The 24,415-nt window shown below is 40.7% G+C and overlaps 1 protein-coding gene across 3 annotated transcripts; it reads right to left on the reverse strand.

Moving 5' to 3' along the window:
* Nucleotides 1-45: 45 nt before the first annotated feature.
* Nucleotides 46-21,801, reverse strand: kcnj6 (potassium inwardly rectifying channel subfamily J member 6). 3 transcript variants are annotated; one of them, XM_082549953.1, is made up of 4 exons: nt 21,689-21,801; nt 20,243-21,466; nt 5,931-6,848; nt 46-1,220 (listed from the first exon to the last, which is right to left on the reverse strand). In XM_082549953.1, the coding sequence occupies exons 3-4, from the start codon at nt 6,823-6,825 to the stop codon at nt 868-870; spliced, it is 1,248 nt and encodes a 415-aa protein (XP_082406079.1). In that variant the 5' UTR covers nt 6,826-6,848; nt 20,243-21,466; nt 21,689-21,801; the 3' UTR covers nt 46-867. The 3 variants fall into 3 exon arrangements, with proteins under 3 accessions (XP_082406079.1, XP_082406080.1, XP_082406081.1); XM_082549954.1 differs by having other exon boundaries at nt 20,243-20,441; nt 20,844-21,801; XM_082549955.1 differs by lacking the exons at nt 20,243-21,466; nt 21,689-21,801 and adding an exon at nt 7,619-7,758.
* Between the last annotated feature and the right edge of the window lie 2,614 nt (nt 21,802-24,415).

Raw genomic sequence — 24,415 nt, forward strand, 5'->3', positions numbered from 1 at the left:
GGATTTGAGTAAAAGTGTTACAAAAACAACATCTCACCAAGTTCATAATAAGCAACTTACTGTTTATTTATTGATACTTTTAGGTGACAGGTGAGTTATTTCTGGAGACTCAAACAGTCACTAACCTTCATCAGAAGACTCCAGTGTGCAAAAGTGACAAAATGCAGTTTTTAAAGGGCCATTGTCTGAAGTCAGTTAGCTGTAAACAGCAAGTCATGGCTTCGTGTCGTACTACTTTAAACGAACACTTATCATTGGGGAAGAATCTTTCATTGGTTTAAACTAGAGTTTGCATCCATTGAACTGTATGTGTTCCTTATAACAATAATAATAATAATAATAATATCATCATACAGTATATACAGAATACAAGATAAATCAACTGCAGTTAATGTTTATACATGCTTATATATTCCTGAAAAACAAATAATGAAAGCTTTATACATACAGTAAGGCAGAGAATATATACAGAACTAACCTAAAGGAAGTAGTATCAAACATGTGTCAAATACTGCAACAAAACAAAGAATTTAAAACATTTTGTAATATATACAAAAATACTTAGCAAATGCCCCTAGGAATATCTTAATAGAAAAAATAATAGGAATCTTGTCAGGAGGACATCACATTATATTTGAAACATGCACTTGCCGCAGGGGGTTTTCACTCCAGCGGTGGGCCACATGTCTACGTGTTTTCTCGTTTTTGGGGTAAATGTAAATCACTGAGAAAAAAGCAGTTCGTGGTGCAGGGGTACTTGGTCTACTGTGCTCATTGGTCCTCAATGGGTGGCCTTCCTCGGCGGGAGACCAACAGTACAGTCCATTAATCTCGTTTCGACTTCACGCTTGCCTCTTGCCACGCTCGCTACACTTTGGACTCACTCTCTAAATTGGCAATGTCCCCGTTCCTCTCGGTCTTCTCACTCTTCCCCTGCTCGTCCAGGTTGGTTTTGGTCTCCTGACCCTCCTGTTCAGACTCTGGCAGCCCCTGCTGGCTCAGCTTGCTAGCCAGCGACCAAGTTAGGGGCAAGCGGGCGCGGTTGGCCATATCAGCGAGCTCTTTGGCACTGCAGGTGGGTGTGTCAGTTTCGTAGATGTTGTGGAAGCTGTTGTAGTCCACCTCGTAGAAGCCGTCCTCCAGTGTCAGGACGGGCGTGAAGCGGTAGCCCCACTTGATCTCACTGCTGACGTAGGAGCTCCTTGCCTGGCAGGTCATACCTGGAGAGACAAAACAAAGAAAACCATTAGAAACTGTGGGACTCGTGTAGTCTTAGCAATCTTTAGCCAAAATGGGAGTCCTAGTCTATTGCAGTAATTTATCTTTGGCTGTAAGGCTCCAAAGAGCAGCAACAGACACAGAAAATCTAGCATTAAACGCATTGGTGGAGGTGGGTTGCAAAGCAGCTTGCAGAGGCAGCATCAACTTTATGTACGCTAAAGCAGCTTAAATAGCACACCCCATCAGAGAACTGTCAGTACGAGGTATAGAGCGTATGGACTGGTGTCATTGTCCTTTTGTACGACCCAATTCCTGCCAATTTTTAGCTGTTGGACAGGTTGTTCTAGAATATTTATACAGACGCAGTGACCTTAATCATCCCTCCACCACCATGCTTCATATTTGGTTTGAGTGTTTGTGCTGACATGTGGTGTCATCTGTCCAAAGGGCTGTTCAGTTGCGGTTTTGCAAACCTAAGCTGTGCTGCCATGTTCTTTTAGAGAGAAGAGGGTTCCTCCTGGTAACCCATCCAAACCAGCTATTTGTTGTTCAGTTTTTCCCAATCGTACTGTCACGAACTTTAACACTGAACGTGCTGACTGAGACCTGTAGAGGCCAAGATGGAGCTCTTGGGGTTTTTGCAGTTTCTCTGAGCACTGCATCGTCTGACCTTGGGTGAATCTGCTGGTATGGTCACTCCTGAAAAGATCTGGATGTTTCACACCAGTAAACTGCCAGAACACTTGCTCTTATAGAGGTTAACCAAGTAGATTTATATATATATATGGTTTTTTTGTTGTTGTTTTGTTTTACAGTTTTACAAATTGGCACCATTTAGTTTGCTGTAACAGCAACTATCACAAATAACTGGATTATTTAGACAGATTTAAAAAATGTGACAGTTCTCAGGCAACGTCGGCAGCTATAAGGAGCATCTTTTTTCTATAAACACTCAGCAGATTTATGGCAGGTTATTTGCGATAAACAGCAGGAATAATGATATCCTCGGAAAGTGTAAATTACTCAGGGAAAAGGTGTGATTTTTTTCCCTTCCCTCCCTCTGTCCACTGTCATCACTCCCAGGGTCCCGTGGGGGTCTTCACAGCTCAGAAGCAATAGTAGATTTATCCTGAAGCCTCCCTGAGGCTCCTGTCATCACCCTGCGTCACCATCCCCATCTGCCAGATGCTGCTCACACATTTTATCTTCCACAAACAACCCATTTGCTTCCCTTTGAATTGCTGCGATCAAGTGCATTTTAAGTGCTATAATTCCCTCTGCATTACAACTACAGTAACTAACTTTCTGTTATTTTCAAAGCTCCTGTCCCTTTCACCTTACATTTGCACCTATCTTTGAAAAATCGAAGCAAGAAGTGACAGCATATTCCAGTTTCCCGCTTTGTTGGGCAGAAGAATGATTTCTGAAAAATGGGCATTGGTGGCATTTATTTTCTCCTGCTTGAGCTGTGCTAACGATGGTACTAGCAGGTAGAGTTGGATTTAAATGAGGCTTATCCCTCAACGTTCCCCTGGATGTACAGGCGTGTTGTTGTAATCTTTACAGCATCGTTACTGCAGGTGATTTAAACACACTTCCTCTATGGTTAGTTAACTGTAACCAGGAGTGGGTCCTAATCACTTTCCAGCAGCGTTTACTTGTGTTTTCATATTCATCAGTGAGCTCTTTGGCTCAGCTGTCTGCAGGAAACAGAGTCCTCAGTGAGCCTCCAGCAGCTGTTTCAAAACACGTCACGCAACGATTATGTAATTGGTTCTTTTTGTTTCATTGAGTCTGAGAGTGAGACAAATGATCGAATACCAGTTCAGAATTCAGGCATTTCAGCAACCATCTCATCTAACATGATGATGTGAAAATCGAGTGATTTTTGGGATGGTGACGCAAATCGTTGGTATCTCCCTCACGTCTCCTACTGCCCATCCAGATGTTTTGGTCATCCTGCTCTCGGCTGTGCAGCTGTGCTCTGCACAGGCCCTCATCTTTTTAAATCTAACTCTAACGCTTTACATCTGTCTTTATATACATCTCTGTTAGCGTTTCCTCATCCCGGGGGCCTTCTTTAAGATAGACGATGATGATGTGTGTCTGAATTGAAAACATAGCGTAATTAAAAAGAGCTACATCAATTGTGTTGACTGCTGCGGCATGACTGAAAGGAAAATTGGGACACATTTTAAAGTAGAGGTGGCACGATACCACTTTTTAATGTCCGATACCAATTCCGATATCATAAGTTTGGATATCTGCCGATACCGAGATGAATCCGATATTTTGTAATCAATAAAACTGTTTTTTTTAATAAATATCTTGCTGCATTTTGTAAAAGTTCATAATCAAGTTTTAAAAAACAAGAGACTGAAGCTATTCTGTCATTCCTGTATGCAAAAAAAACACTGCACCCAAAACATTTTATAGTTCAGCAACACTGAACTATAAAATAATAACTTTAAACCTACACCATCCCCCCTATTCTGGTATTTTAAAGAGTACTTAGTGGAAATATTAAGCAACCTATCTAATAGGGTTGCCAACTCCCAGCAAAAATATTAGGGAACCACCCCCCACCCTCCACCTCATGATGCTTAATCGATGTAATCAACTTTAATTTAATGCAAGTGTAAGACAAATGCACAGAAATCAATTCTTTTTCTACAATAATTAAATAGATTCAACATCTTTCTTCAACAGAATTGCAGACTGCACAGATGGTACCTTCCCAAAGGAAAAAGTACTATATCTTACTAGGGTATATATTAGACTTATTACTTACTATATACAATAATGGATTTCTATACATTTAATCAGATGACCACTTTTGTTGTAAGATTCAGATAATTATTTATTCAAAGTTTTTAAATGACATAACAAAGAAAAGTATTTCTTTGTGCCCCCCTTTCCCTGTTAATGCCCAACCTGGCCCCTCTGGCAAAACTTTGCTAGACCCGCCCCTGCACAGTTACCAGCCGTCAGCTACGTAAAAAAGGATCCTGGTGTTATTTGTCTCTCGGAAACAGTTCATAACTTTCCTTTAACTCACCCGTTCAGTAAGGACATCTCCTGGTTTCATCTTCATGTTTCACTCTCGCTACATATCCAAACGGATATCATGACCAGCAGCTTTTACAGCTGTGGCTCCAGCAAACCTCAGCTTATACTAGAAAGTAATATTAAATACATTCTAACAACAGCTTATCACGCTTAAACGTGCTGGTGTTGTTTATCCGCTGGTTTCCTCTTTCTGGCGCAAAGTGGGCGATAAACAATCAAGACAGACGGGACTTGCGGCAGAAAAGCCGATCAGCTGATCATTGATCAGTTTCATGTTTGAAGTAATAACAGGAGAGGAAGGGGGAGTGAATGAGAGAAGTAGATGCAACTGCGCAGCAAAGACAGAATAACTCCAGCTTTGTGTCTATTTTTTAATTCTAGCTGAAGTACGGGACAAATCGCTTCCTTTTCACCTCAATATGGAACTCGATGGCCAGTCCAGCTGTGGCTTAATATATCGGTTGTTAAGCTTAACGTGGAAATACTATGCACACATTCAGGGATGAACTTACACACTTGCTTTATCACGTGACACATACTGCTCTGATATAATATGAGAAAAAACACTAATGCTGGACATATACAAAATTGTGTTGCACCTCCTGTTTGCATATGTGGTGTGATGAGGTTAATTAAACCTTAAACAATGTTGCAAAAACTAATTTTTGTGCACCACATAAAAGCAGACCACATGGAGACCAAAAGATGGCTAAATACCTCTGAAAAGCGATCTTGAAACCACTGACTATCCCCTGTCTACTCTTTAGCATTTTACTGGCTTTATAAAAGAGTTATCCGCATTAGTAAATGACAAGTGGCATGTGGAACAGGAAGTCTTGTCCCAGTTATCTCCTGCCACCCTAAAATTATCTGAGGCTGTCGTCAGGCTTACTGATGGGTTCCCAGATTGACCCTGTGGGAGACGTGTGCACCAACTTTCAGTGGAAATCCCTTCAAAATAAGATTCCTTACGGTTGTGCCAGAAGAAGAGTCAGTGAAACTTAAAAATGTTACAGTGACTTAAAAATGAATGTATTTCAAAGGACATTGTAGTGCATTAAAGCTGCAGAGTGCAAAGCAGTATTTGATTCCCCTCCAGTGTCTTAAGGTAAGATGTGGTTCATTGTAGGTCAGCAAGCTCTGACTACAGGTGAGCTTTTGTACTGAAGTCCACTGCCTTCTATGTATTACAAATCCAGCAACAATACAGTAAATCCAAATAAACTTGAAGAGATGTTTTTTTGATAACATTCTGAGATATATGAGAAGTTGTGGCCAGATACACTGGTGTTCTCTCAAGATGTGCCTTTAATGGCAGATCCAGCGTAATGGCAGCCAGTTCACTATTATCAGAAAAAAGCTGAAATTCTAACGGCAGATTTAAGTATTTTAACAATTATTATTCAAACATACATACTGAAATCCAGCACAGCTGGTGGCATTGGTCAGGCTGAGCACTGAAAACATGTTTGTAATCATTTTGTTAAAATTACAAAATTAACTGAGCACTACTCCAGAGATATGGTGAAGCAGTTCTCTGCAATAAATAAAGCATTAGAAAGTCATTGTGTGACATTAGATCCAATAAACAGCAATTACTGTACACCTTAACCTCTGAGATTTTGAATCTGATGACTCACCTGTGGCCTCCACCATCCCCTCGAGGATCACAACAATTTCCAGCTCCTCCTTGGACAGGTGGGCCTGTGAGATATCCCAGAAGGGGCTGTTTTGATTGATCTCATGGCAGATGATGAGTGGCGATACCAGGAAGAGCCTGTCATCTCCTGTGTTGTAACCCACGTTTATATCTGTCTGGTTCAAAGGGATGAACTCCCCCTCCTTGGTCTGCTTAGACTTGATAAGCTTGGCCCTGATTGAAGCCTCGACGATGTGCGAGTTTCGGAGGTCTCCAACTCTGAACATCAGGCACAGCCGACCATCTCTCATGGAGATGACCGCATTGGTGGAAAACACTAGTGTCTCAGCCCGTTTCTTGGGCTGTGAGATCTTAACAAACATGCAACCCACCATGAAGGCATTCACGATAGATCCCAGCACTGACTGAACTAAAAGCAGCACTATTCCCTCGGGGCATTTGTCCGTGATCACTCTGTATCCATAACCAATGGTGGTCTCTGTTTCAATGGAGAACAGAAACGCTGATACAAACCCGTTGAGGTTATTGACACACGGAGTCCACTGGTTGTCTGCTATATGGTCCAGATCACCCCGGAGGTAGGCAATAAGCCACCACATGAAGCCAAAGAAGAGCCATGTCACCGTGTACACCAACACAAAGATGAAGAGGTTAAACCTCCACTTGAGATCTACCAGTGTGGTAAAAATGTCTGTCAGATAGCGGTATGTCTCTCGGACGTTTCCGTGATGGACGTTGCACTTCCCATCTTTCTGGACATACCGCTGAATCTTTTTCACCCGGTCGATTTCTGCCAGGTGTTTAGGCAGGTCCTCCCTGGCCTGCTTTGGCAACTTGGGCTTTCTGATTATTGGGCTCTCCACATCCTGCTCCATGGGGTTTCTCGGTGGATTCAAGCCTGCAAGAGGAAGAACACAGCAGTGATCATGAGTTAGCAAGTGCAGGAACTCTAAGATGATGGTGACACATCTAGACGGTTGTTCAGGATCTAACTTATTAATATTTCAATACAATCAATACGATGGGTACCTCATTTGGCGTTATTTTACTTTAGATGCAGTGTGGTGTTTTAGAGAATAATATTTGACAGACAAGGAAGTATAAAAACAAATCCACATTTGGAGCGTAAAAGAGCATACCACCTTGGTGTTTTGTAACCACATGTGATAAGTGAACTGCAACTATGACTATCAAACCACATGCTCAGACTGGATGGTCTAGATGGTCTGGATGGCTAACAACTTGTCAATCACATGTCATTAGTCTACAGCTACATAAACTAAAATATATCAAATCAAATGTTTATTTTTTTCCAAACAATCATTAATTAAGGAAAATATGCTGGTTATAAACTGAATGCATTCCAATCAAGAAATTTATTTGACCAGGTTGCATTAACTTCAATGTTTCACAGTGTAAGTGTAACAAAATCACGCAGGAAATTTACATGTAAACAAATTACTTAAAGTCAGCATTTTGAGCATAAATAATTTGAGATGTATTTGTTTTTTCTTTTCAGAAAACACACATATAAAATAACAAATATTTTACAGTTGTTTACGTTTGTAATTGGAACTTAAATTTTAAATATATTAGATCTGTCTAATTACGGTGAAAACAAGATAATATGAGCCTGCACAAGTCATTTTTTCACACTGGGTTTTTCACCAATCAGCCATCTCCAGTTGTTCAACCCTTCCCCCCTTCAGTTTCCTGGAGCTGCTACGACTCGCCCAAAACAACATCATCACCATAACAAATTGTACTTGACGTGGAGCAGTGGTGGGCTATTTTCACGGAGATGTCTGAATTAGTTTGAAAGCATAAACAATCGAAGAATTATGGTAAAAAGAAGAAAGCTCCTCTGGCTTGGTTGGCACAGAGGGTTAATTATTTTTTTCATTTGGACATGAATTATCCACACTGTCAAGAGTGGGGCTTTTAATGAAAATGCCACTCGAATAATACGATTCAGAAGTAGCTTTGGAAAACACGTCACTCAGCTCAGATTCATTATGGAAAACAATTACAACTAAGCAATAGTATATTGTTATTCCCAACGTTAAATGGCTTTCACTGCTGTGCGTACATCAGTGCTGAATTCATACTTTTTACTGCTTTGGTTAGATTAGCAATTTAAATTTAATTCCACGGCGCCATCTGCAATAACAATGAAACCATTTGTGTGTGGAAATTAGCGTTCCTGATCGTATTTCCGTTGACCTCTGCCCACAAAGAAACTAACAACAAATTAAATTAATGCAAATCGACATTTTTGTAATGCATATTTTCTTCCGTCTCACTTCCCAGACTACTACAGATTGTACTAAACAACACATTAATCAACACTTGTTCTTGAGCTGCTATGCTGCCCCGATTAAAACCCACAAACTGAATTTAAATGTACAGCTTCTGTCATAAATCTTACCCTTAAATGGACATCCCAACTGCATGTTTTCTTTATTGGCCTCTACTATAGTAGCTTTGCATGATTCATGGTTTAAAATAATCTTTATTTCTATTACTGGGCTTTGGGGCTTTAGCTCTTCTCCCTTTAATCACACGTTGCTCGCAAATAGAGGCAGCAAGTGCATTTGTGCATTGATGTGACCATATTAGGGATATCCCCAGAAAACATCATATAGAGCCAATAGAAGAAAGCAGTCTGATGTCTGAGCTTGTCTCACAGTTTGTTGAATGCAAGACCCAAAGAGCAGGCAGAAGTAACAAAAATGCACCTTTTATTAGGTTAAGTCCACAAGGGAAATAAACAGAAAAATCCAGAGTAGGAAGGTAACACAGATGCTTTGATAAACACTGAAGTGAAGGACTGGACTATTTAACCACATGGTAATGATCAAAGTGGAGGGAGCTGGGGAAATGAGTCACAGGTGGAGACACTGAGGACACTCAATGTCCTCATTGTCAAATCAGTCACAAAACACCTGACAAAATGAAACAGGTAATAAGAAGAGAACTAAACTAAGGAAACTCACTGAACATGGGAAACTGTGGCAGGTATAATAATAAACCAAATACAAAGACCTAACTCAAATATCAGACTCCAAAACGCTAAACTAGAACTTACACACTACAGAGGACTAACAAAAAAAGACAAATGTCTCAGTCACACTACAGTGAAAATAGGACAGAGTCATCCTTCAGACTAAATCGGTTGTTGCACTGAATTTTTCACGCTCAGAGACAGACTGAAAGTAGCTATGGTGATCTAACTGGACACCCAAAGGTCAAGCGTGCACCAACGCTCAACCTCAACCTGTGCAATCACATTCAGGGTGATTGTGCACATCACTGAGTGGAAGACAACCTGTCTCTGAACAACTCGGGTTTGACTTCTGCTGACAGTAAAAAAGTTGCAAATAATTGTTGTTGAATTTATAAATGCAGACAGATTGCCAACACGAGGCCAGAGAGGTTCAGTAAGTAACAGCCATACTCGATGAGTCAGTAAACACTGAGGCTGTTCTATAAATTCTCAACTGCAACTCTACCAAATTAGATGCGGCAGAAATGAAACACAACAAAACGCTACATCCAGTTTAGTCACAGTAATACAAGGCAGGCTCTTTATCGAGCCTCTCAAAGATCACGTCGAAGTCTACAGGTTGTCCGCTCTTTACATTCTCTCAGTTGAAGCTGCTTTTGTGAAAAAGGAAAATGTCTGGAAGGAGTGCTTACAGATGCATTTACAAATTAAACCAACTTAGTGTGGACAGTGTGAGTGGCAGCTACACAAACAAGGCACGCATGCAAATAATATCATAAACAATAGACCTCCTACTCTGCCATTGTTTAAAGCCTAGTGCGCAGATTCACCACCGCTAATAAACAGGCTCAGCGTGAATCCGTGCAGCTTCGGGTGCAGCTGAGGGAAAACGTGTCACCGCCTACGCTGCCAACAGCAAACTACGCTTTGTCACAGTAACTCATCCAGTGCAGAGCAAGTGTGTAACACCGAATTCAGGTTGTAATTCAGCTCCGTGGGTGCTGAGGAGCTCCCCGGCAGCCACGAGGAAGCCATACTGCGAAGTGAGATTGAGAGCCATCACCCAAACTCACTTCGTATCCTGACAGCCCTTTTAAGACGGCACTTTTAGCTCAGGTTGGAGATTTAACTTAGTTTCCCAACAAAGCATTGTGTACAGTGGAGTATTCTGTGTGTGCTGTACTGTTGTGGCAAAGAGGCTTGGACAGGAAAACTCATGCATGTACAAAATACTCATACATAAGTTTTTAAGCAACACTTTTAAAGTTGGGCACTTGTTGGGATTTTTCAGTCATTGCAACAGGATAGTACAGAGAAGACAGGCATTAAATAGCCTCTGCATTAGTCTTATGGCAGTGGGTCACGTAGTCAACCCAGTGAGCTACACCAGAGACCATCCAGTCTCTTTTTTAACTAAAAGCTTGGAAAACTGTGTGTATGTGACATGAGAGTTGTCAAATGACATCAGAAAAACTGAAACATTCTTTTAAGAAAATGAGGAATTTGTGCAGCTGCTGCAATATTGCTATTATAAAATAGTTACACCATTTGGATCATGACATTTCCGGCTTTCAAGCGATGTAAAAATAAGGTGATGCTATTTAACCTCTGCTATTCATAGCTTTTTAGCCCTGCCACTTCTTCTTTTGTCTTCCACTTGTCCAGCTTCTTCAAAAGTTTTAAGAACAAACCGCACAGCATGCTGAGATATGCCACCGTTTGGAAATCATCTTCTTGGTGCAAAAATTGAATTTTATGTCTGTCAAACTGTTACTTTTGGCATTTTTCAGAGATTCAACTAAAGAAACACTAAGTAACAAAACACCTAAAGATACCATAAACTCAACACTGGTTCATCCCTTAAGTTAGTTGTCTTTTTTATGCTTGAATGATTCATAGGTCAGCATTAAATGGCTTATGAAACAATAACACAAAAAAATATTCTTCTGAGTGAAAAAGGAGCCAATGTCCAAAGACAAACGTTGGACCTTCAGGAAGCCTGGAGAAATAAGGAGTGGCTCAAGACTGAAGCATGAAGAATAGATTCAACAAAATCTAACTGAGACTTTGGAGTATATTTTAAAATAAAGCATCAGTATGGAAATTCAGATAACATAGGGTCACATAGGGAGACCTCACAAGGTTAAATTAGAGCAGAAGAATTATCACTCGGTTCATGTCAGGACCTCTGAGGATTAGGAGAAAAAAGGGGGTCTATAGCCCGAGTCATTTTGTTTGACAGACATTATTAAGATATTAATGTCATTATTCACTCTATCCATGGGTCATGCTCTCGATATCGAATCTCTTAATGATCCCTGATCTGCTTCCTGCAGCCTACACATGTTGTATGATCTCTGAGTATGGACGCTAAAAAAAGAGCAGAATAAAAGGCTCGCATGAGACTCAGGTGTCCAAAAAGCTCCGCTGGCTCGAGTTTGACGTCATTGTTATGAAATGCACAACTGTCAGAAAAACATGCCCACATTGACAAAAATAAATAAATTGAGCTCTGAGGACAATTTGGAACCAGTTCTCAACTGAACTGGTTCTTTAATCCACACTGTGGTTGCACAAAATTAACTCGGGGAGTTATAAAGTTGGTCCTGCAAGGTTAAACTTCACATAAAAATAGAACTTTTAAAGACACAGAAATGAAAGAGTTGCTTTGTTATTTCATTTGCTCGCTCTGAAGGTGGAGTTTAGTTAGGAGGAGTGAGTCTGTCAATGTTATTGAACTGCCCTCATCTAGCCTATAATTTAAGGCCCAATCATTTAATTATTTTACACTAGTTTGAAATTCTTTTCTGGTGGTTTATGGTAAATATTGTGATATAAAATCCATCCATCCAGTTTCAGGTCATGGGAGAGCTCGAGCTTATGCCAGGCAGGGCAGATCCTGGAAAGCTCGCCATCCTATCACAGGGCCCTTGAAATAGCCATGGCAATTAAAATTATATCATCCCAATTTTTTGTACTTCCTTGAGGCTGTGCATATTGTGTTTTTATAGATGTAAAACAAATTGTGTGAAAAAAGGTTGACTGCTTGGCCAGAGAGTGGTCTATAATACGATATCCAGGACAAATGTTGAAATCGGGCCTCATCATCATCCTTTCGGACAGAGCTGCAGATAAGAACCGACACTAATTGCATTTGGTAAAAAAAAAAAAGAAAAGAAAAAGAAAATAGGAAAAAAATAACCTTGAGTCAGATTTAAGGAAGGCTGCACTCTGTAAACCCCTCAGCCTCTTAAACTTCCTGAACCTGACCTCTCCTCCTTAAAGGTCCCTGCTGCGCCGTCCTGTCCGTTTTTGTTCTGCGTGTTGTGCTGAAAACTGAACACAGCGGGGCTTGTTGTGTGATCCCTCTGATAAGTGTGTCACATTAGGAGTTTCTCCCCCCGACCTCCCACACCTCCCACCCCTCCGCCCGAGCCTGCGCCTCGGACTGTCCTGAGATCAGCATTGATTTCCTTTACTCCGCACATACGATCCTAAGCCACCACCATCAGCGTTCCTACCACTGGAACAAATGGCTGTGCTGAAGCCGTTCTGCTCTCCATTCACGGGGGAATATTATGAGCTTGAGCAGCACTGGTTTCCATGGCAACGCACAGCTCAGTCTACCAAAGTGCTCACAATATAGCAGGAATGTACTGGATGAGGCCACGGCGTTGGATAACATTTGTCTGTTTCATCTCGTTTCAGCGGGGCCCGAAGGAAGAACAATGTGCTGCATGTGCTTTGTGCACAGAGCTCCCATTCATGTGACATCTGTTTTTTTATTCTAATGCTGAATATCTGTGAATAAATATCTGATAACACCGGCTTATTAAGAGGATGTTTGGCACAGAAAACAATAAAACCCAAGATAATGAAATAAAAGTTTAGTGCTGCCAAGTCTCACGGGATGAATTTTATCTCATTTGTGTAATCAATAAGTAAATATTGATAACAAATTACAGCAGCTGTTATCACTATACTGCTACTCGGCCCCTCAGCTCAGTGGAGCTTTTCAGCATCTTTGAGCTTTTGGTTTCATAACCCACCACTTTACCACTTTTGATTCTCATGGCTCTTATAGTCTCCAAGTAGCTGCTGTAAATATCTCTAGACAAATGATGACTTAAATAGCTATTACATACATATTAAATATACATATTACATAATATACATATTAAAAACTGAGTGGTTCCAGAAAGGCTTTGTGGTTATTATCTGTATAACAGCTGAGAGAGAGAGAGAGAGCTGGCACACACGAAGCAATCTCTGTAAACAAATATCTGCTTATGAACATTCAGAATCTGTGATTATGGGAAGCGGTTTTTAGTAACAGAAACTTTCTGGTTCTCAGGCGTAGTGTCTGGATGCTGCTGACCAATCATGCTTGAGCGGGCTTTTGCAGCATGCAGGTAAACAGACGGCGTGGAGAACAAAAAAGGGGTTAAATTTTCCAAAAAGGAAAAAGCTGCTGCTTTTAGGGATCACCACAGCGGGTCATCGACCTCCATCTCACCCCAGCATCCTCCCCTGTCACACCAACCCTCTTCACTACAACCATTAACCTCCTCACAGGTTTTCCTCTTTTCCTTCTTTCTTCTTCAAGGCCTCCTCTGCACATATCCAAAACACCTCAGCCTCTCCTGTCTATTTTTTATATTCCTTCTGTCACAAATCACCCTGAGACTCATCTCCGCCTGCTCCACCCTGCCTGCACTCTCCTCATCTTTACCTATCTTGTACACCGTCCCTTGTTTTAAACCTTCACTACCTCTTCTCCTTGCAGCTTCCCTGTTACACCTGCCTGCCTCTCCTTCACACACGTGTGCTCTCTTGCTTCTACTTTCATCTCTCTTCACTACAGAGCATACCTCCACCTCTGCAGCCTTTCTTCCACCTGCTCCCTGCTCTCACTAGAGTATCATCTGCAAACATCATCCACCGTGACCTCATTGGTCATCCCGTCCATCAGGACTGCAAAGAAGAAGGAGATCTGACAGCAAATACATTTTCTACAGTTATTTATAAATGAATCAATGACTGGTGCATGAACCAATAAGCTGCTATGTAGATATTAAGACTGAAAGCCTCCAAATACTGTCTGTTGCCCCTAAAGGCTAAGTCAAGACAAGCTGATGGGCTCACAGCTGGAAAAGGAAGCAAACTACGTGCCAGAAACTGCAGTTCCTCAAGTGGCCACTTGAGTGTTCAGTGTGCTTCAAATATGTTCCCGTGTTAAAATGTTAAAACTTCACAACATTAAAAAGCATGTTTACAGCCTCTGTGGATAGTCCCATCCAACATAAATACACTGACGGGGGAACATTTATGTGTGCGTCCTCATCAGCCTGCAGATTTGAGCTGATTATTAATGAATTATTTGTGTTTTATTGAACTCTAGGATTTTAAGCTTCAAAGCAGGAAGTCTGTTCCTCTCGTCAGAGTTATTATAGCTTTGAATTTTCTAATTAGTTTTTATTTTTATTTAATTTTGACTTCTTGTTCTCAATTCATTTTAGTTTGGGTAAGTTTTTTTATTTTAAAATGTTTCGTTTTTATTAGTTTCAGTGTTAGTTTTAGTCTTTATTTTATTAATATCTAAAATATTATCTTCTATGTCATCAGTAATATTTAGGAAAATCAACACAGGTATTACACACGCAGTCTTGTAGACAAAGTCTCAGTAAACATGTAACAATTTTTACCAAACTGACACATACTTAACGTTTGTCAATATTTAATATTTCGTCTCTATTTTTATTTTTATTTTACTTCATTTTCAGTTAGTGTTAGTTGTAATTTTTATTTTATTTTATTTATAATATACTAAATTAATAAATTTTTGGGGGGGAGGGGTTTAATTTAGTTTTAGTTAACTATAATAACATTACCCTTCGTATACACTGTGCCACCCCTCCCTTGAGGATAGTTCATCCAAATAAGGCTTCAGTCAATACAGACTGGTTGGTGACCCCCAGATGACCTCCGGTTGCCAGGAAAAATGTGTTCTTTGGTTGGTTGGAGACTGGTTACTGACATTTGCTACATGGCATCACTCACAAAGACTGTGCTGCACCAAAGACCTCATCCTGATCGCTTTCATTACTGGCAGATTTCGGTCGTGGTCGCTGGTTTGGATGGTTTATGTCTCAGTTTTCACAGTCTCACCATCTCTTCATGAGTAGTTTGCAGACAATGCAAACTATGGGCAACCACTCACAAACTGGTTGGAGAACCCTTATTTTGAAGACTGCTGGTTTTACAGGTGGTTTCAAACTGGTCTCTGGGCCCCTGTCCTATTTGAACCTTAATATGGTGAACCTTTGGTTGTAGGCCGTCTATCTGTACACCCACAGATTTTCAGTTAAACATTAGGCTACACGTGAAATTAACAAGCCCATCTATAAACCGTATATGGCCTCATGAGGCCTAAAGGTAGATAAAGATGACTTTTACAGGAAAGCATCCCCCAAAACAGCTCATCCCACCATATCCCGCTCATGAAGCTACAAACGGTGCTAAACTGAAACACTGGAGGATATTACACACAAGATGGTCCGTTTCACAGATGGTTACACAAGTGCAACGATGCTGAACATCGTTTGTTGGCCTGCAGCAGGATGCATGTAGACGTGCTGTGTAGGATGAACATCGACTGATGACATGCGTGAACACAACAGCAGCAGCAGACAATCGTGTTATTGGTGCTTCAGCTTCTTTCTGTGTCTTTGCCGTTTGGGGGTGATTGTTGACCAGGTAGCAACATCCAGATGTGGCTAAAATCCGGCAGAAGCCGCATGGGGACTCCAGCTATTTTTAGCCACACAAACAGATGAGGACAGGCACTATAGACGTCACATGCAAATAATTTTCACATCCTAGCACAGATTTGATCTGGATCTAACCTTGTGTGTTTTAATTGAGCTGACTCTTTCACAGGAAATGTGTGGGCCTGGTCAGTAAGAATGTTCAGGTATATCAATTTAAGGTTATTCATCAAGTCTGCATTAATCACCAGAAGTCATTTGTAAAGGCTAATGGGTTTGTTCATTATTGATAAATTGACTTTTGTGAGGGCATCACCACGTGGGCTGAACTCTGGGTGTCAGTCACAGTTTTTTTTAAGGATCTTTATTAATGGGTTATGAAATCCGCAAAGCCTTTAGTAATCTTAAAGTAAGCAAGTTTTGAAACACATTTTTAAAAATGTGTAAATGTCAAAAGCTCCCTCAGGCTTTGAAGCTCATCTGTGCAAATATTCATGTGCACATTTTGATCATCGTTGATATGCAGCCACCCAGAAGTCTAGGCTTGGTGTCTGTGTGTGTTTTTCTGGGTATTATGTCGCTTTGATGTTCAGTTTTAATAGTAGAGTGTGCGTAGTATTTTTTTTTCCGGCCCTCGGTTTTGATTTTATGTATTAATTTTGGGTTACACACCACACATGCATGTATTCATTAAAACCTGACATCCTTTAAAGATAGGCCAAAAAACACCTTTCATGTTTGAGCAAACGTGTTCATGCTCACATCATCTTTGTTCTCATAAAGAATGTAAGACTGGTTTTCTGCAGGGTTTCTGCACACAACAACAGAACTAGACTTTTTTTTTAGATTTTTAAAATGTTTCAAGCATTAATTTTTCACCTTTCTGAGCTATTTCGTTTCATCTATGTTGTTTTTTTTAATAGAAATTTCCAAATTGTTAGGGTTAACAAAACATATTTCAATTGCATTTTATGCTTTATTAATCAGTTTTACATTTGTTCAGCATCAAGCCATCCACGACTGTACAAGTTCCATGTTGGCAGCATGTTACCACAGTTCCCAGAAGGAAGCAGCCTTTTGGGAACTGTGGTAAGAAGGTATTAAGCAATCTGGCCATCGCTTAATATCTTCATTTAACCTGTGCAGCTTGAGAAAAGAATTTTAGTGCAAGAGTAATTCTTAAACCTGTATTTTACTGTTAAATCAACTTCTCTAAGTAATGACTTTTGTTAAAGTGCAATAATTTTAAAAACAGTAATCGCATTAAAATTGCTAACTGAGTTTCTAGAGGCAGGACACGACAGCTACTGGGCAACAAAAAGCTAAATTAGAGAGTTTTACTGTAAACAGCTTTTGTTATTGTCAGTATTTTCAGTGTTTCTCCATCAAAAATGAAAAAACAAAAAAACAAAACACAGACACCCATCGTAAACTTTATGCCAGCAGCAAAATGCTTTCAGCCTCCGATGGCAGCAAAGCAGCAAAAATGTGAAGCTATGCTGAAAAACATTGATAATATAACATTATTACTTTATGAACCTCTAGTCATTTCTTCTTCTCTTCCTCTGTCAACCAGCTGAGGCAGTATGCTACGACTCTCTGAGCCTGGCTCTGCTGGAGGTCTCTTCTTGTTAAAGATGGAGTTCTTCCTCCCCACTCTCACAGCAGAGGTCATTGATCGCTGGGGTTCTCCCTCTAATATTATACAGGCTGTTGTTGTAAACAAAAAACAACTTATTACCTTCTTTAACACGTTACCTAAGGCCACTTATAACTGGGTTTATAGTGCAACCTTTCGATGCTTGTTCCACCTACACACTGCTGCAGACCTGCACTCTCCAACAGCAGCAGCCTCCTCCACCACAACAGCATCTTCTTCTATAGCACTTAGAAAAAAACTGCTCAGGAAAGATAAGCCAAGCTTATGGCCTGGTCTTCAAACTCCCGAATTCCTCCTCCAGGCCTCAGCGCAGGACATGAAATAGTCAGGAAAAAACAGTCATGGGCAGGAAGTATATGTCCATGTCTGCAGCATATGTTGTGTCCAGGCTCTTCAAAGGCAACGCATCACCCTAGCAACCAAGAAACAACTTGGCAACTATATTTTAACCCAAATTGCGACATATATAAGTAGCCAAGTAGCTTCTTATGATTGGAAATGCTTTTAAAAAAACACAACCGAAGTGAGGAAATCTAAATGACTTCCATCAGTTTCAGAATGTGGACTTTTTCACCCTTTAAAAGGAGAAAATACTGATTTTGAGCACATTGACAGAAAAGCAGCACACGTGCCAAGAGAAACTAAATAATAGAATAACAGTTGTGACTATTTTAGAAACTGCTGTGAGACTGAGGTGGATTCTAATATGATGTTACTTTGGATCAAGCTCTGAGGCCTCAGCCATCAGGACCCACAGGATCTGCTGCCAACGTCCTGATGCCAGCCACCACAGGACAGAGGGTCAGAGCTGCTTTGGCAGCAACAAGGGGAGAAGGGGTCTGCATGTTATTAGTCCGGTGGATTGGTCTACGCCACAAGAACAAGAATATTGTTACTAATGACCTGATTTCTGATATTTTGACATGTCTAGCCAGGGTGGTAGTCCAGGGAAGGAAAATGAGCCTCAAACAAAAAACATACATTTTATGCAGACAAATGCAAAGTGACTATCAACAGAACAGGATTGAGTTAATATCAACTGAGACACAGTATCAGCAGGAAAACAAGCACAGAGTGAATTCTGCTGAATCGTGTTACCAGCACAAAAACGGCGTTACTCCAGAGGAGGACCACAGAGTGGAGACTGGCAGGAGCCTCAGGTAACCGACTTAAATGAGCAACACAGAAGAAAATGTTTTTTTAAAGGAGGCTGGGATCCAATGTACTCACTGTCTATTGGATCAAACTATTTATACTATGCTATTTCATAAGGACAAATCACTGCAGTTGGAAACTGTGAGTCAGATTTACACCTGAACAGATTTTAATGGCAAATATCTTCATAAAAAGAAAGAAAGAAGAAAGAAATCTTCATAAATTCTACATTTTAAGGCTTTAAAATGAAAGTGGTCAAGGAATTACCGGTTTCATTAACTGCTTGAGATTACAGCCGTCAGATTTATAGCCCTAAAGGACTTCAGTGGACACTAAATTCCCATTCACATTATATTTTATAACAGAAAAAGAAAACAGGCTGTAGAAGTTGCCAAATCATGTCTCTCTTCTTCTCTTTTACATTGTGCAGGGTACAATCCAATAACTAAAGTGCCGACTGCCCTAAAAAGCTTTATTATGTGGTGTCGCCTAATGGTTTTTGTCCGTTGTGGTTGTGTTGCTGCATATTTGTTTGCTGCTTGTGCAGAATTATTAATGTTTCTCGGACCACCCGATTAAATGACTTATAAATAATTAATTACACCACTCCATTTGAGTTAATTATACCCCGGCAGAGCCTGCTTTTCACTGCATTTCTTTTGCATTTCAGCGCCTTTCTGGAAAAACCTCCAGCACATCCCAGTTTGCCCAGTTTATAACCCCTACAGCACATTTCTAAAGCACGACTGAAAGGAAATGAACCATTTCTGGACTTCGTGCTTGCTTTTGCACCATCTCAGATTTATAAATGTTTCTGGACACACATCTTAACCTGGCTGCCTTATGAAATTAAGTTAATGAATGAATGAATGAATGAATTAGAAGGGGCTGTGTCACGACCTGAGGTTATTCAAGTGTGAGGAGCTGTTAGTTTATAATTTATTTTTATCATCATTACAGTTCATTTCAGTTTTATATGCGAGTATAATTTCTGTTTAGGGGAAGTTTCAACCTTTATTTAAAAACTTTTATATGTATTAAAGAGTGGGCTGGTTAAGGGGAGGGGGAGGTTTAGCTTCACCTGTAATCCAGGGAAAAGTGAAGTGAATATAACAGCAGGGGTTTTTATTACGACCCGGCTAAATGATTTCGAGAGCAAACCAAGCAGGAGATATTTCCCCCGCTGTCACGGGTGTGGGGGTGTGTAGGTGATCGCGATTATAACAGCAATAATAATGATAATAATGATGATGACGATGGCCTCCTGTCGTTGCTTCATTTGCTGCCTTTATGTGCTGCAGTGTGGCTCGTTTATTAGCCTTATCTGTGTCCTGTGGTGACGTGAGGCCTGCAGGCGCTCACAGCCTGCAACATTTTCTTCAACACCTTCCAGTTTCTTCCATCCGAGCGGCTGCTTTCCTCTCCTTATCATGTCAGCGCACAAAACAGCCGCCGGGAGCTTCCTCAGTCAGCTTCCACCATCTGAGATGCGCCTTTCCCCCTTATCTCTCTCTCCCTCTGTGTGTCTGTCTTTCTCTTATGCTGATTATTATTGTCTTAATTAATCTCTGATATGCCCTGTTATGTAACTATCCACCCCCACTGCCCTCCTCCCCCCCTTCCATATAAAACACATGATTACATTTAACAAGCCGATCATCAGCATCGCCGCAAGGAGCCGCGCAGGAAGGAGAGGCTCTTACCTTGTGCAGCAGATCAGCGATCACTCCCCGGCTCATTTTAAGCCGTTTCGTTCCCATGAAAAATCTCCGCTGAGGCTGCTGGTCTCTGATTACCGGGACGCTGTTGCGAAGACCGAGTGAAGAGGAGCCACTAATTCCCCCTTTCCTCCATCCCCTATCCGTTTAAAAACCATCGGCCGTCAGCCTCCACCCCTCTCAGCTGGGAGAGAGACATAGGTGGGCAGTGAGGGAGAGAGAGGGAGAGAGCGAGAGAGGAAGAGGAAGGTTGAGCAAAAAGAGAGAAAGAGTAAGCAGAGAGAGAGGGAGGAGAAGGAGGGGGACTGGAAATATGGGAGGTGATACAACACAGTGCGGATACACAGTGCATGGAAACATCAGGAGAAATAAGCAATATATCAGTAAAACAATGCAAAGTAAATGCAGAAGCCTTTCTGACATCATTGTTAGACTCGTGAACGAGGTCGCTTTAAATTTCTCAGCAGTTCGTTTGCCAATAATTCAATAAACTTGAAAAAATAAAAGAGGCATCATTACAGGAGCTGCAGTATTTTGGTCAAATAAAAAGGACGTCATTATAGGACATAAGCTATACCATACATACACTTGACCACTTTATTAGCTGGACCTTGCTGGTACCGGGTTGGATTCCCTTTTGTCTCCAGAATTGCTTAAATTCTTCTCAGCTTATATTCAACGAGACGCTGGAAGAAGAGAGATTTTGGTCCATGTTGACATGATAGCATCACGCAGTTACTGCACAACAATGATATCAATCTTATGTTCCACCACATCCCAAAGACGGTCTATTGGATTGAGACCTGATGACTGTGGAGGTCGTTTGAGTGCAGCGAATTCACTGTCATGTTGAAGGAACCAGTTTAAGGTGACATGGCACGTTATCCTGCTGAAAGCAGCAATCAGAAGATGCTACACTGAAGCCACAAAGGGATGAACAGGGTCAGCAACAATATTTAGGTGGGGCAAGGAGCGCCAGTAAAATATCCCAACACCATTATATCGCCAACAGCCTGAAACACTGATACAAGGCCAGATGGATCCATGTTCTCATGTTGGTTATGCCAATTCTGGCATTACATACTAGCTGCTTACATAGATACTTACCCTACATGTGAATATCACAGCAGAAATCAAGACTCATCAGACCAGGCAACTTTTTTCCAGTCTTCTATCGTCGAATGCTGGAAACCCGTGTGAATTGCTGGGCTATATCATAAATAAATGCTCAGTTTGAGGCAACAAGGACTAACAATCCTCTATATATTAAATGAACATATAGTAAGAGGAAAAATGTAAATATATTTTGCTAGCATGTTGATTTTGTTATTTTTACACTCAGGATGTATGCCTCGGTGCTCTCCATGGTGCTGAACCTGGATCCTCCGGGTCTCCACTCGCATTGCTGGAAAAATCCAGGCAATAACTCACCATTGCTGGCAGGATTGAGCTGACTTGCTGAAGTAGCATCCAGTAGTTTAAGGTGCTTGCCCTCATTCCACTCATCCTGGACATCAATATCGTGGTAATTTTGGGCTGTTAATGATTTCTGCAGCATAAAAAGGATTTGTTTGACATCACTGGACTGACAAATACTCAGATTAATGAGAAAGTCCAAGGAACTCTGAAGATCTAAGAAGCATAATTGAAGTTATAATTATATAAATTTACCTGTATATACCTATATATTTGACATGTCACCATATTGCCAAGGTCTGGAAAAAGACCAAAACTGTCACTGTCCACTGTGATGGACTGAGAGGCCAAGCCAAATGCCTTCTGCAGAAAAGTTTTATGGTCAGATGAGACAAAGACTGAGCTATTTGGTCACAGTGACAAGAGGTATGTTTGGAGGAGAGGTGAGGCTTTCAAACATAAGAACACTGTACAAACTGTCAAGCATGGTGGTGTAAACTTCTGAACACAGCTGTGTAAGAACATTAAAAATGTTATTCGCTCTTTTATAAATACAATATTTTATTTAACTTTATTCCTACAAATCTTCACCACAGAATGGTCAATAAAACAGGAACAAAGTTGTGGATGCACTTAACAGTTTTAATTTTACCATAAATAATAAAAATGACACATTAGTCTTTCACAATACAAACAAACTGAAGTCGACAATATATAACCAGAGCTTCCTGGAAGCTAACAGAAACAGATAAGAAACCAAATAAAACACTATAAACAAACACAATGTTGTAAAAACAAAGTTACAAGTAGTGCTCCAGGAAATAATGTAGCATCGCTCCTGCATAATCAATAAAATAAGCATGTTTGCATTTCTTAGTAAGGATAACTGAAGTGAGGCGACACTGAGGTGAAACTTGGAGATGTCAAACTTTCAAGGTGCTCTGACTTTATAAAGTACAGCAGTGTTAAAAGAGGTGGAAAAATAACAACTGAGGTTGTTAACAAATATTTCTGAATTCTAGACAGCTTCACATCTGCTGCATTAACTACAAATATTCATTAGTGTGCAATAAAACAAACTCCTTCAACCCACACTGTGAATGGCAATATGGATACAGCCCCAGCTTCCTTATAGCTTTAAAAACTTGCAGCTTAATGAAAATATACTCTGTCTAGATTACACCTGAAGCAAGTTAGTCTTAAAATATACACATCTGACTTCAGTTTAATCACAATATACAATATCCACTATAAGGGCATGTGTTCAAATGATGGCTCTGGAAATGTGGTGGGTCATGAACCCTGACACAGGTCAGACCAAAGCTACAGTCAGACTGATAAATCAGGAAATGAATTAATGCATAAACATACATAATGGTACGGTTAGAGCTGGCCTTTAAAGTCGATCTGTGGTTACATCACAGACGTCTTACTGACTTCTTACAGCTTGTCTGCTTAACCACAGCACTGCTGGTGGCTCGGACACAAAGTCATCATAGATATACACCAACAACCTTCAAACTTAAATCACACACTTAGAGTCGAGATTATCAGATTTTAAATGGGGCTGATTTTCTATAAAACCATGGCATTCCTGACCTTCTTTAACTCCTCTGTACATGGTGGATAAAGTCAGCTAATGATTCAAGAAATCTCTGCATGTCCTCAACTGTTTTTAAACTTGGCGGGTAAATTTCTGTGGACCTGAGTAAGTACAGTGCTGAGTTTCAGCTGAGCTAAAATCACGCAGCAACCTTTAGAGCTGAAAAATGAACCAAAAACATAAAGTGGAAAAAAACTGTAGTTCCTCAAGTGGCCACTTGAGGCTGCCTCCAAAAGGCAAAAAGTCCCCATAGACTCCCATTATAAAATACCCACTTTCACAGCATTAATATGTTTACAGGTTGGCACTAACTGTGGATATTTCCCTCCTTCATATCAACTGTACAGGGCGTGGCTTGACCTTCACTAAGTGTATTCACTGAACTCGACCTCTTAAAGGTCTTTGTGTTGTTCTAGAGGCTTTTGGAGCATTTTTAATAGAATTAAATAATCTCTGCTAATCCAAGACCGCGTCTGGGTTTTAGATTTGGTGAGTGAAATTCTGCTATCTTTTAGGTCGTCCACACAGGAAACAGTTTCCTCACTGTCTATCGCTTTGTAGCTGATGGGTGATAACAAGGCTTCAGATGCTCCCTGTCACAACTAAATCAATGTTATCCCTCGCTCTCATTGAATGTCAGTGACTTTCTACATTCTTATCCTGTGGGGACGCACCTTAATCGAGTGATATATGTGTCCTAGAAATATAACTACAGGTTGCACAGATGCAGACTACTGTAATTGGCGCCTTAACTACCAGCATTTCATCCTACGTTTTTTCCCCAACGTCTTTTTCTGTTGTAAAAGAGAAACTTCATCCCCATACAGTGTTTGGAAGCAAGGCTGCAGAGAACGCGAGGGGCACCGTGCACAAGTAAAACTGTTGGTGGCATAATTGGGAAAGTGGTGACAGGCTGTCCTCACATGGATGCAGCTGTCGCTGAGGAAGCACTGACAGGTCTGTGCTGGAGTGCAGATAGGTGATCACACTATATGCATAATGTGCCCGAGTGCAATGATGGCTCACTTACTTGCACCTTGGCACAGCACGCAGCAAACAAACTGGACTCACCCTCACCTGGTGTGAGTACAACAGGTGTACTTGTGACTTCATTGGCTGATGTTTCCTAAAACTGTAAG

This window comes from Aulonocara stuartgranti (assembly GCF_965226115.1).
Source record: "Aulonocara stuartgranti genome assembly, chromosome: 10".
Taxonomy (NCBI): Eukaryota; Metazoa; Chordata; class Actinopteri; order Cichliformes; family Cichlidae; genus Aulonocara; species Aulonocara stuartgranti.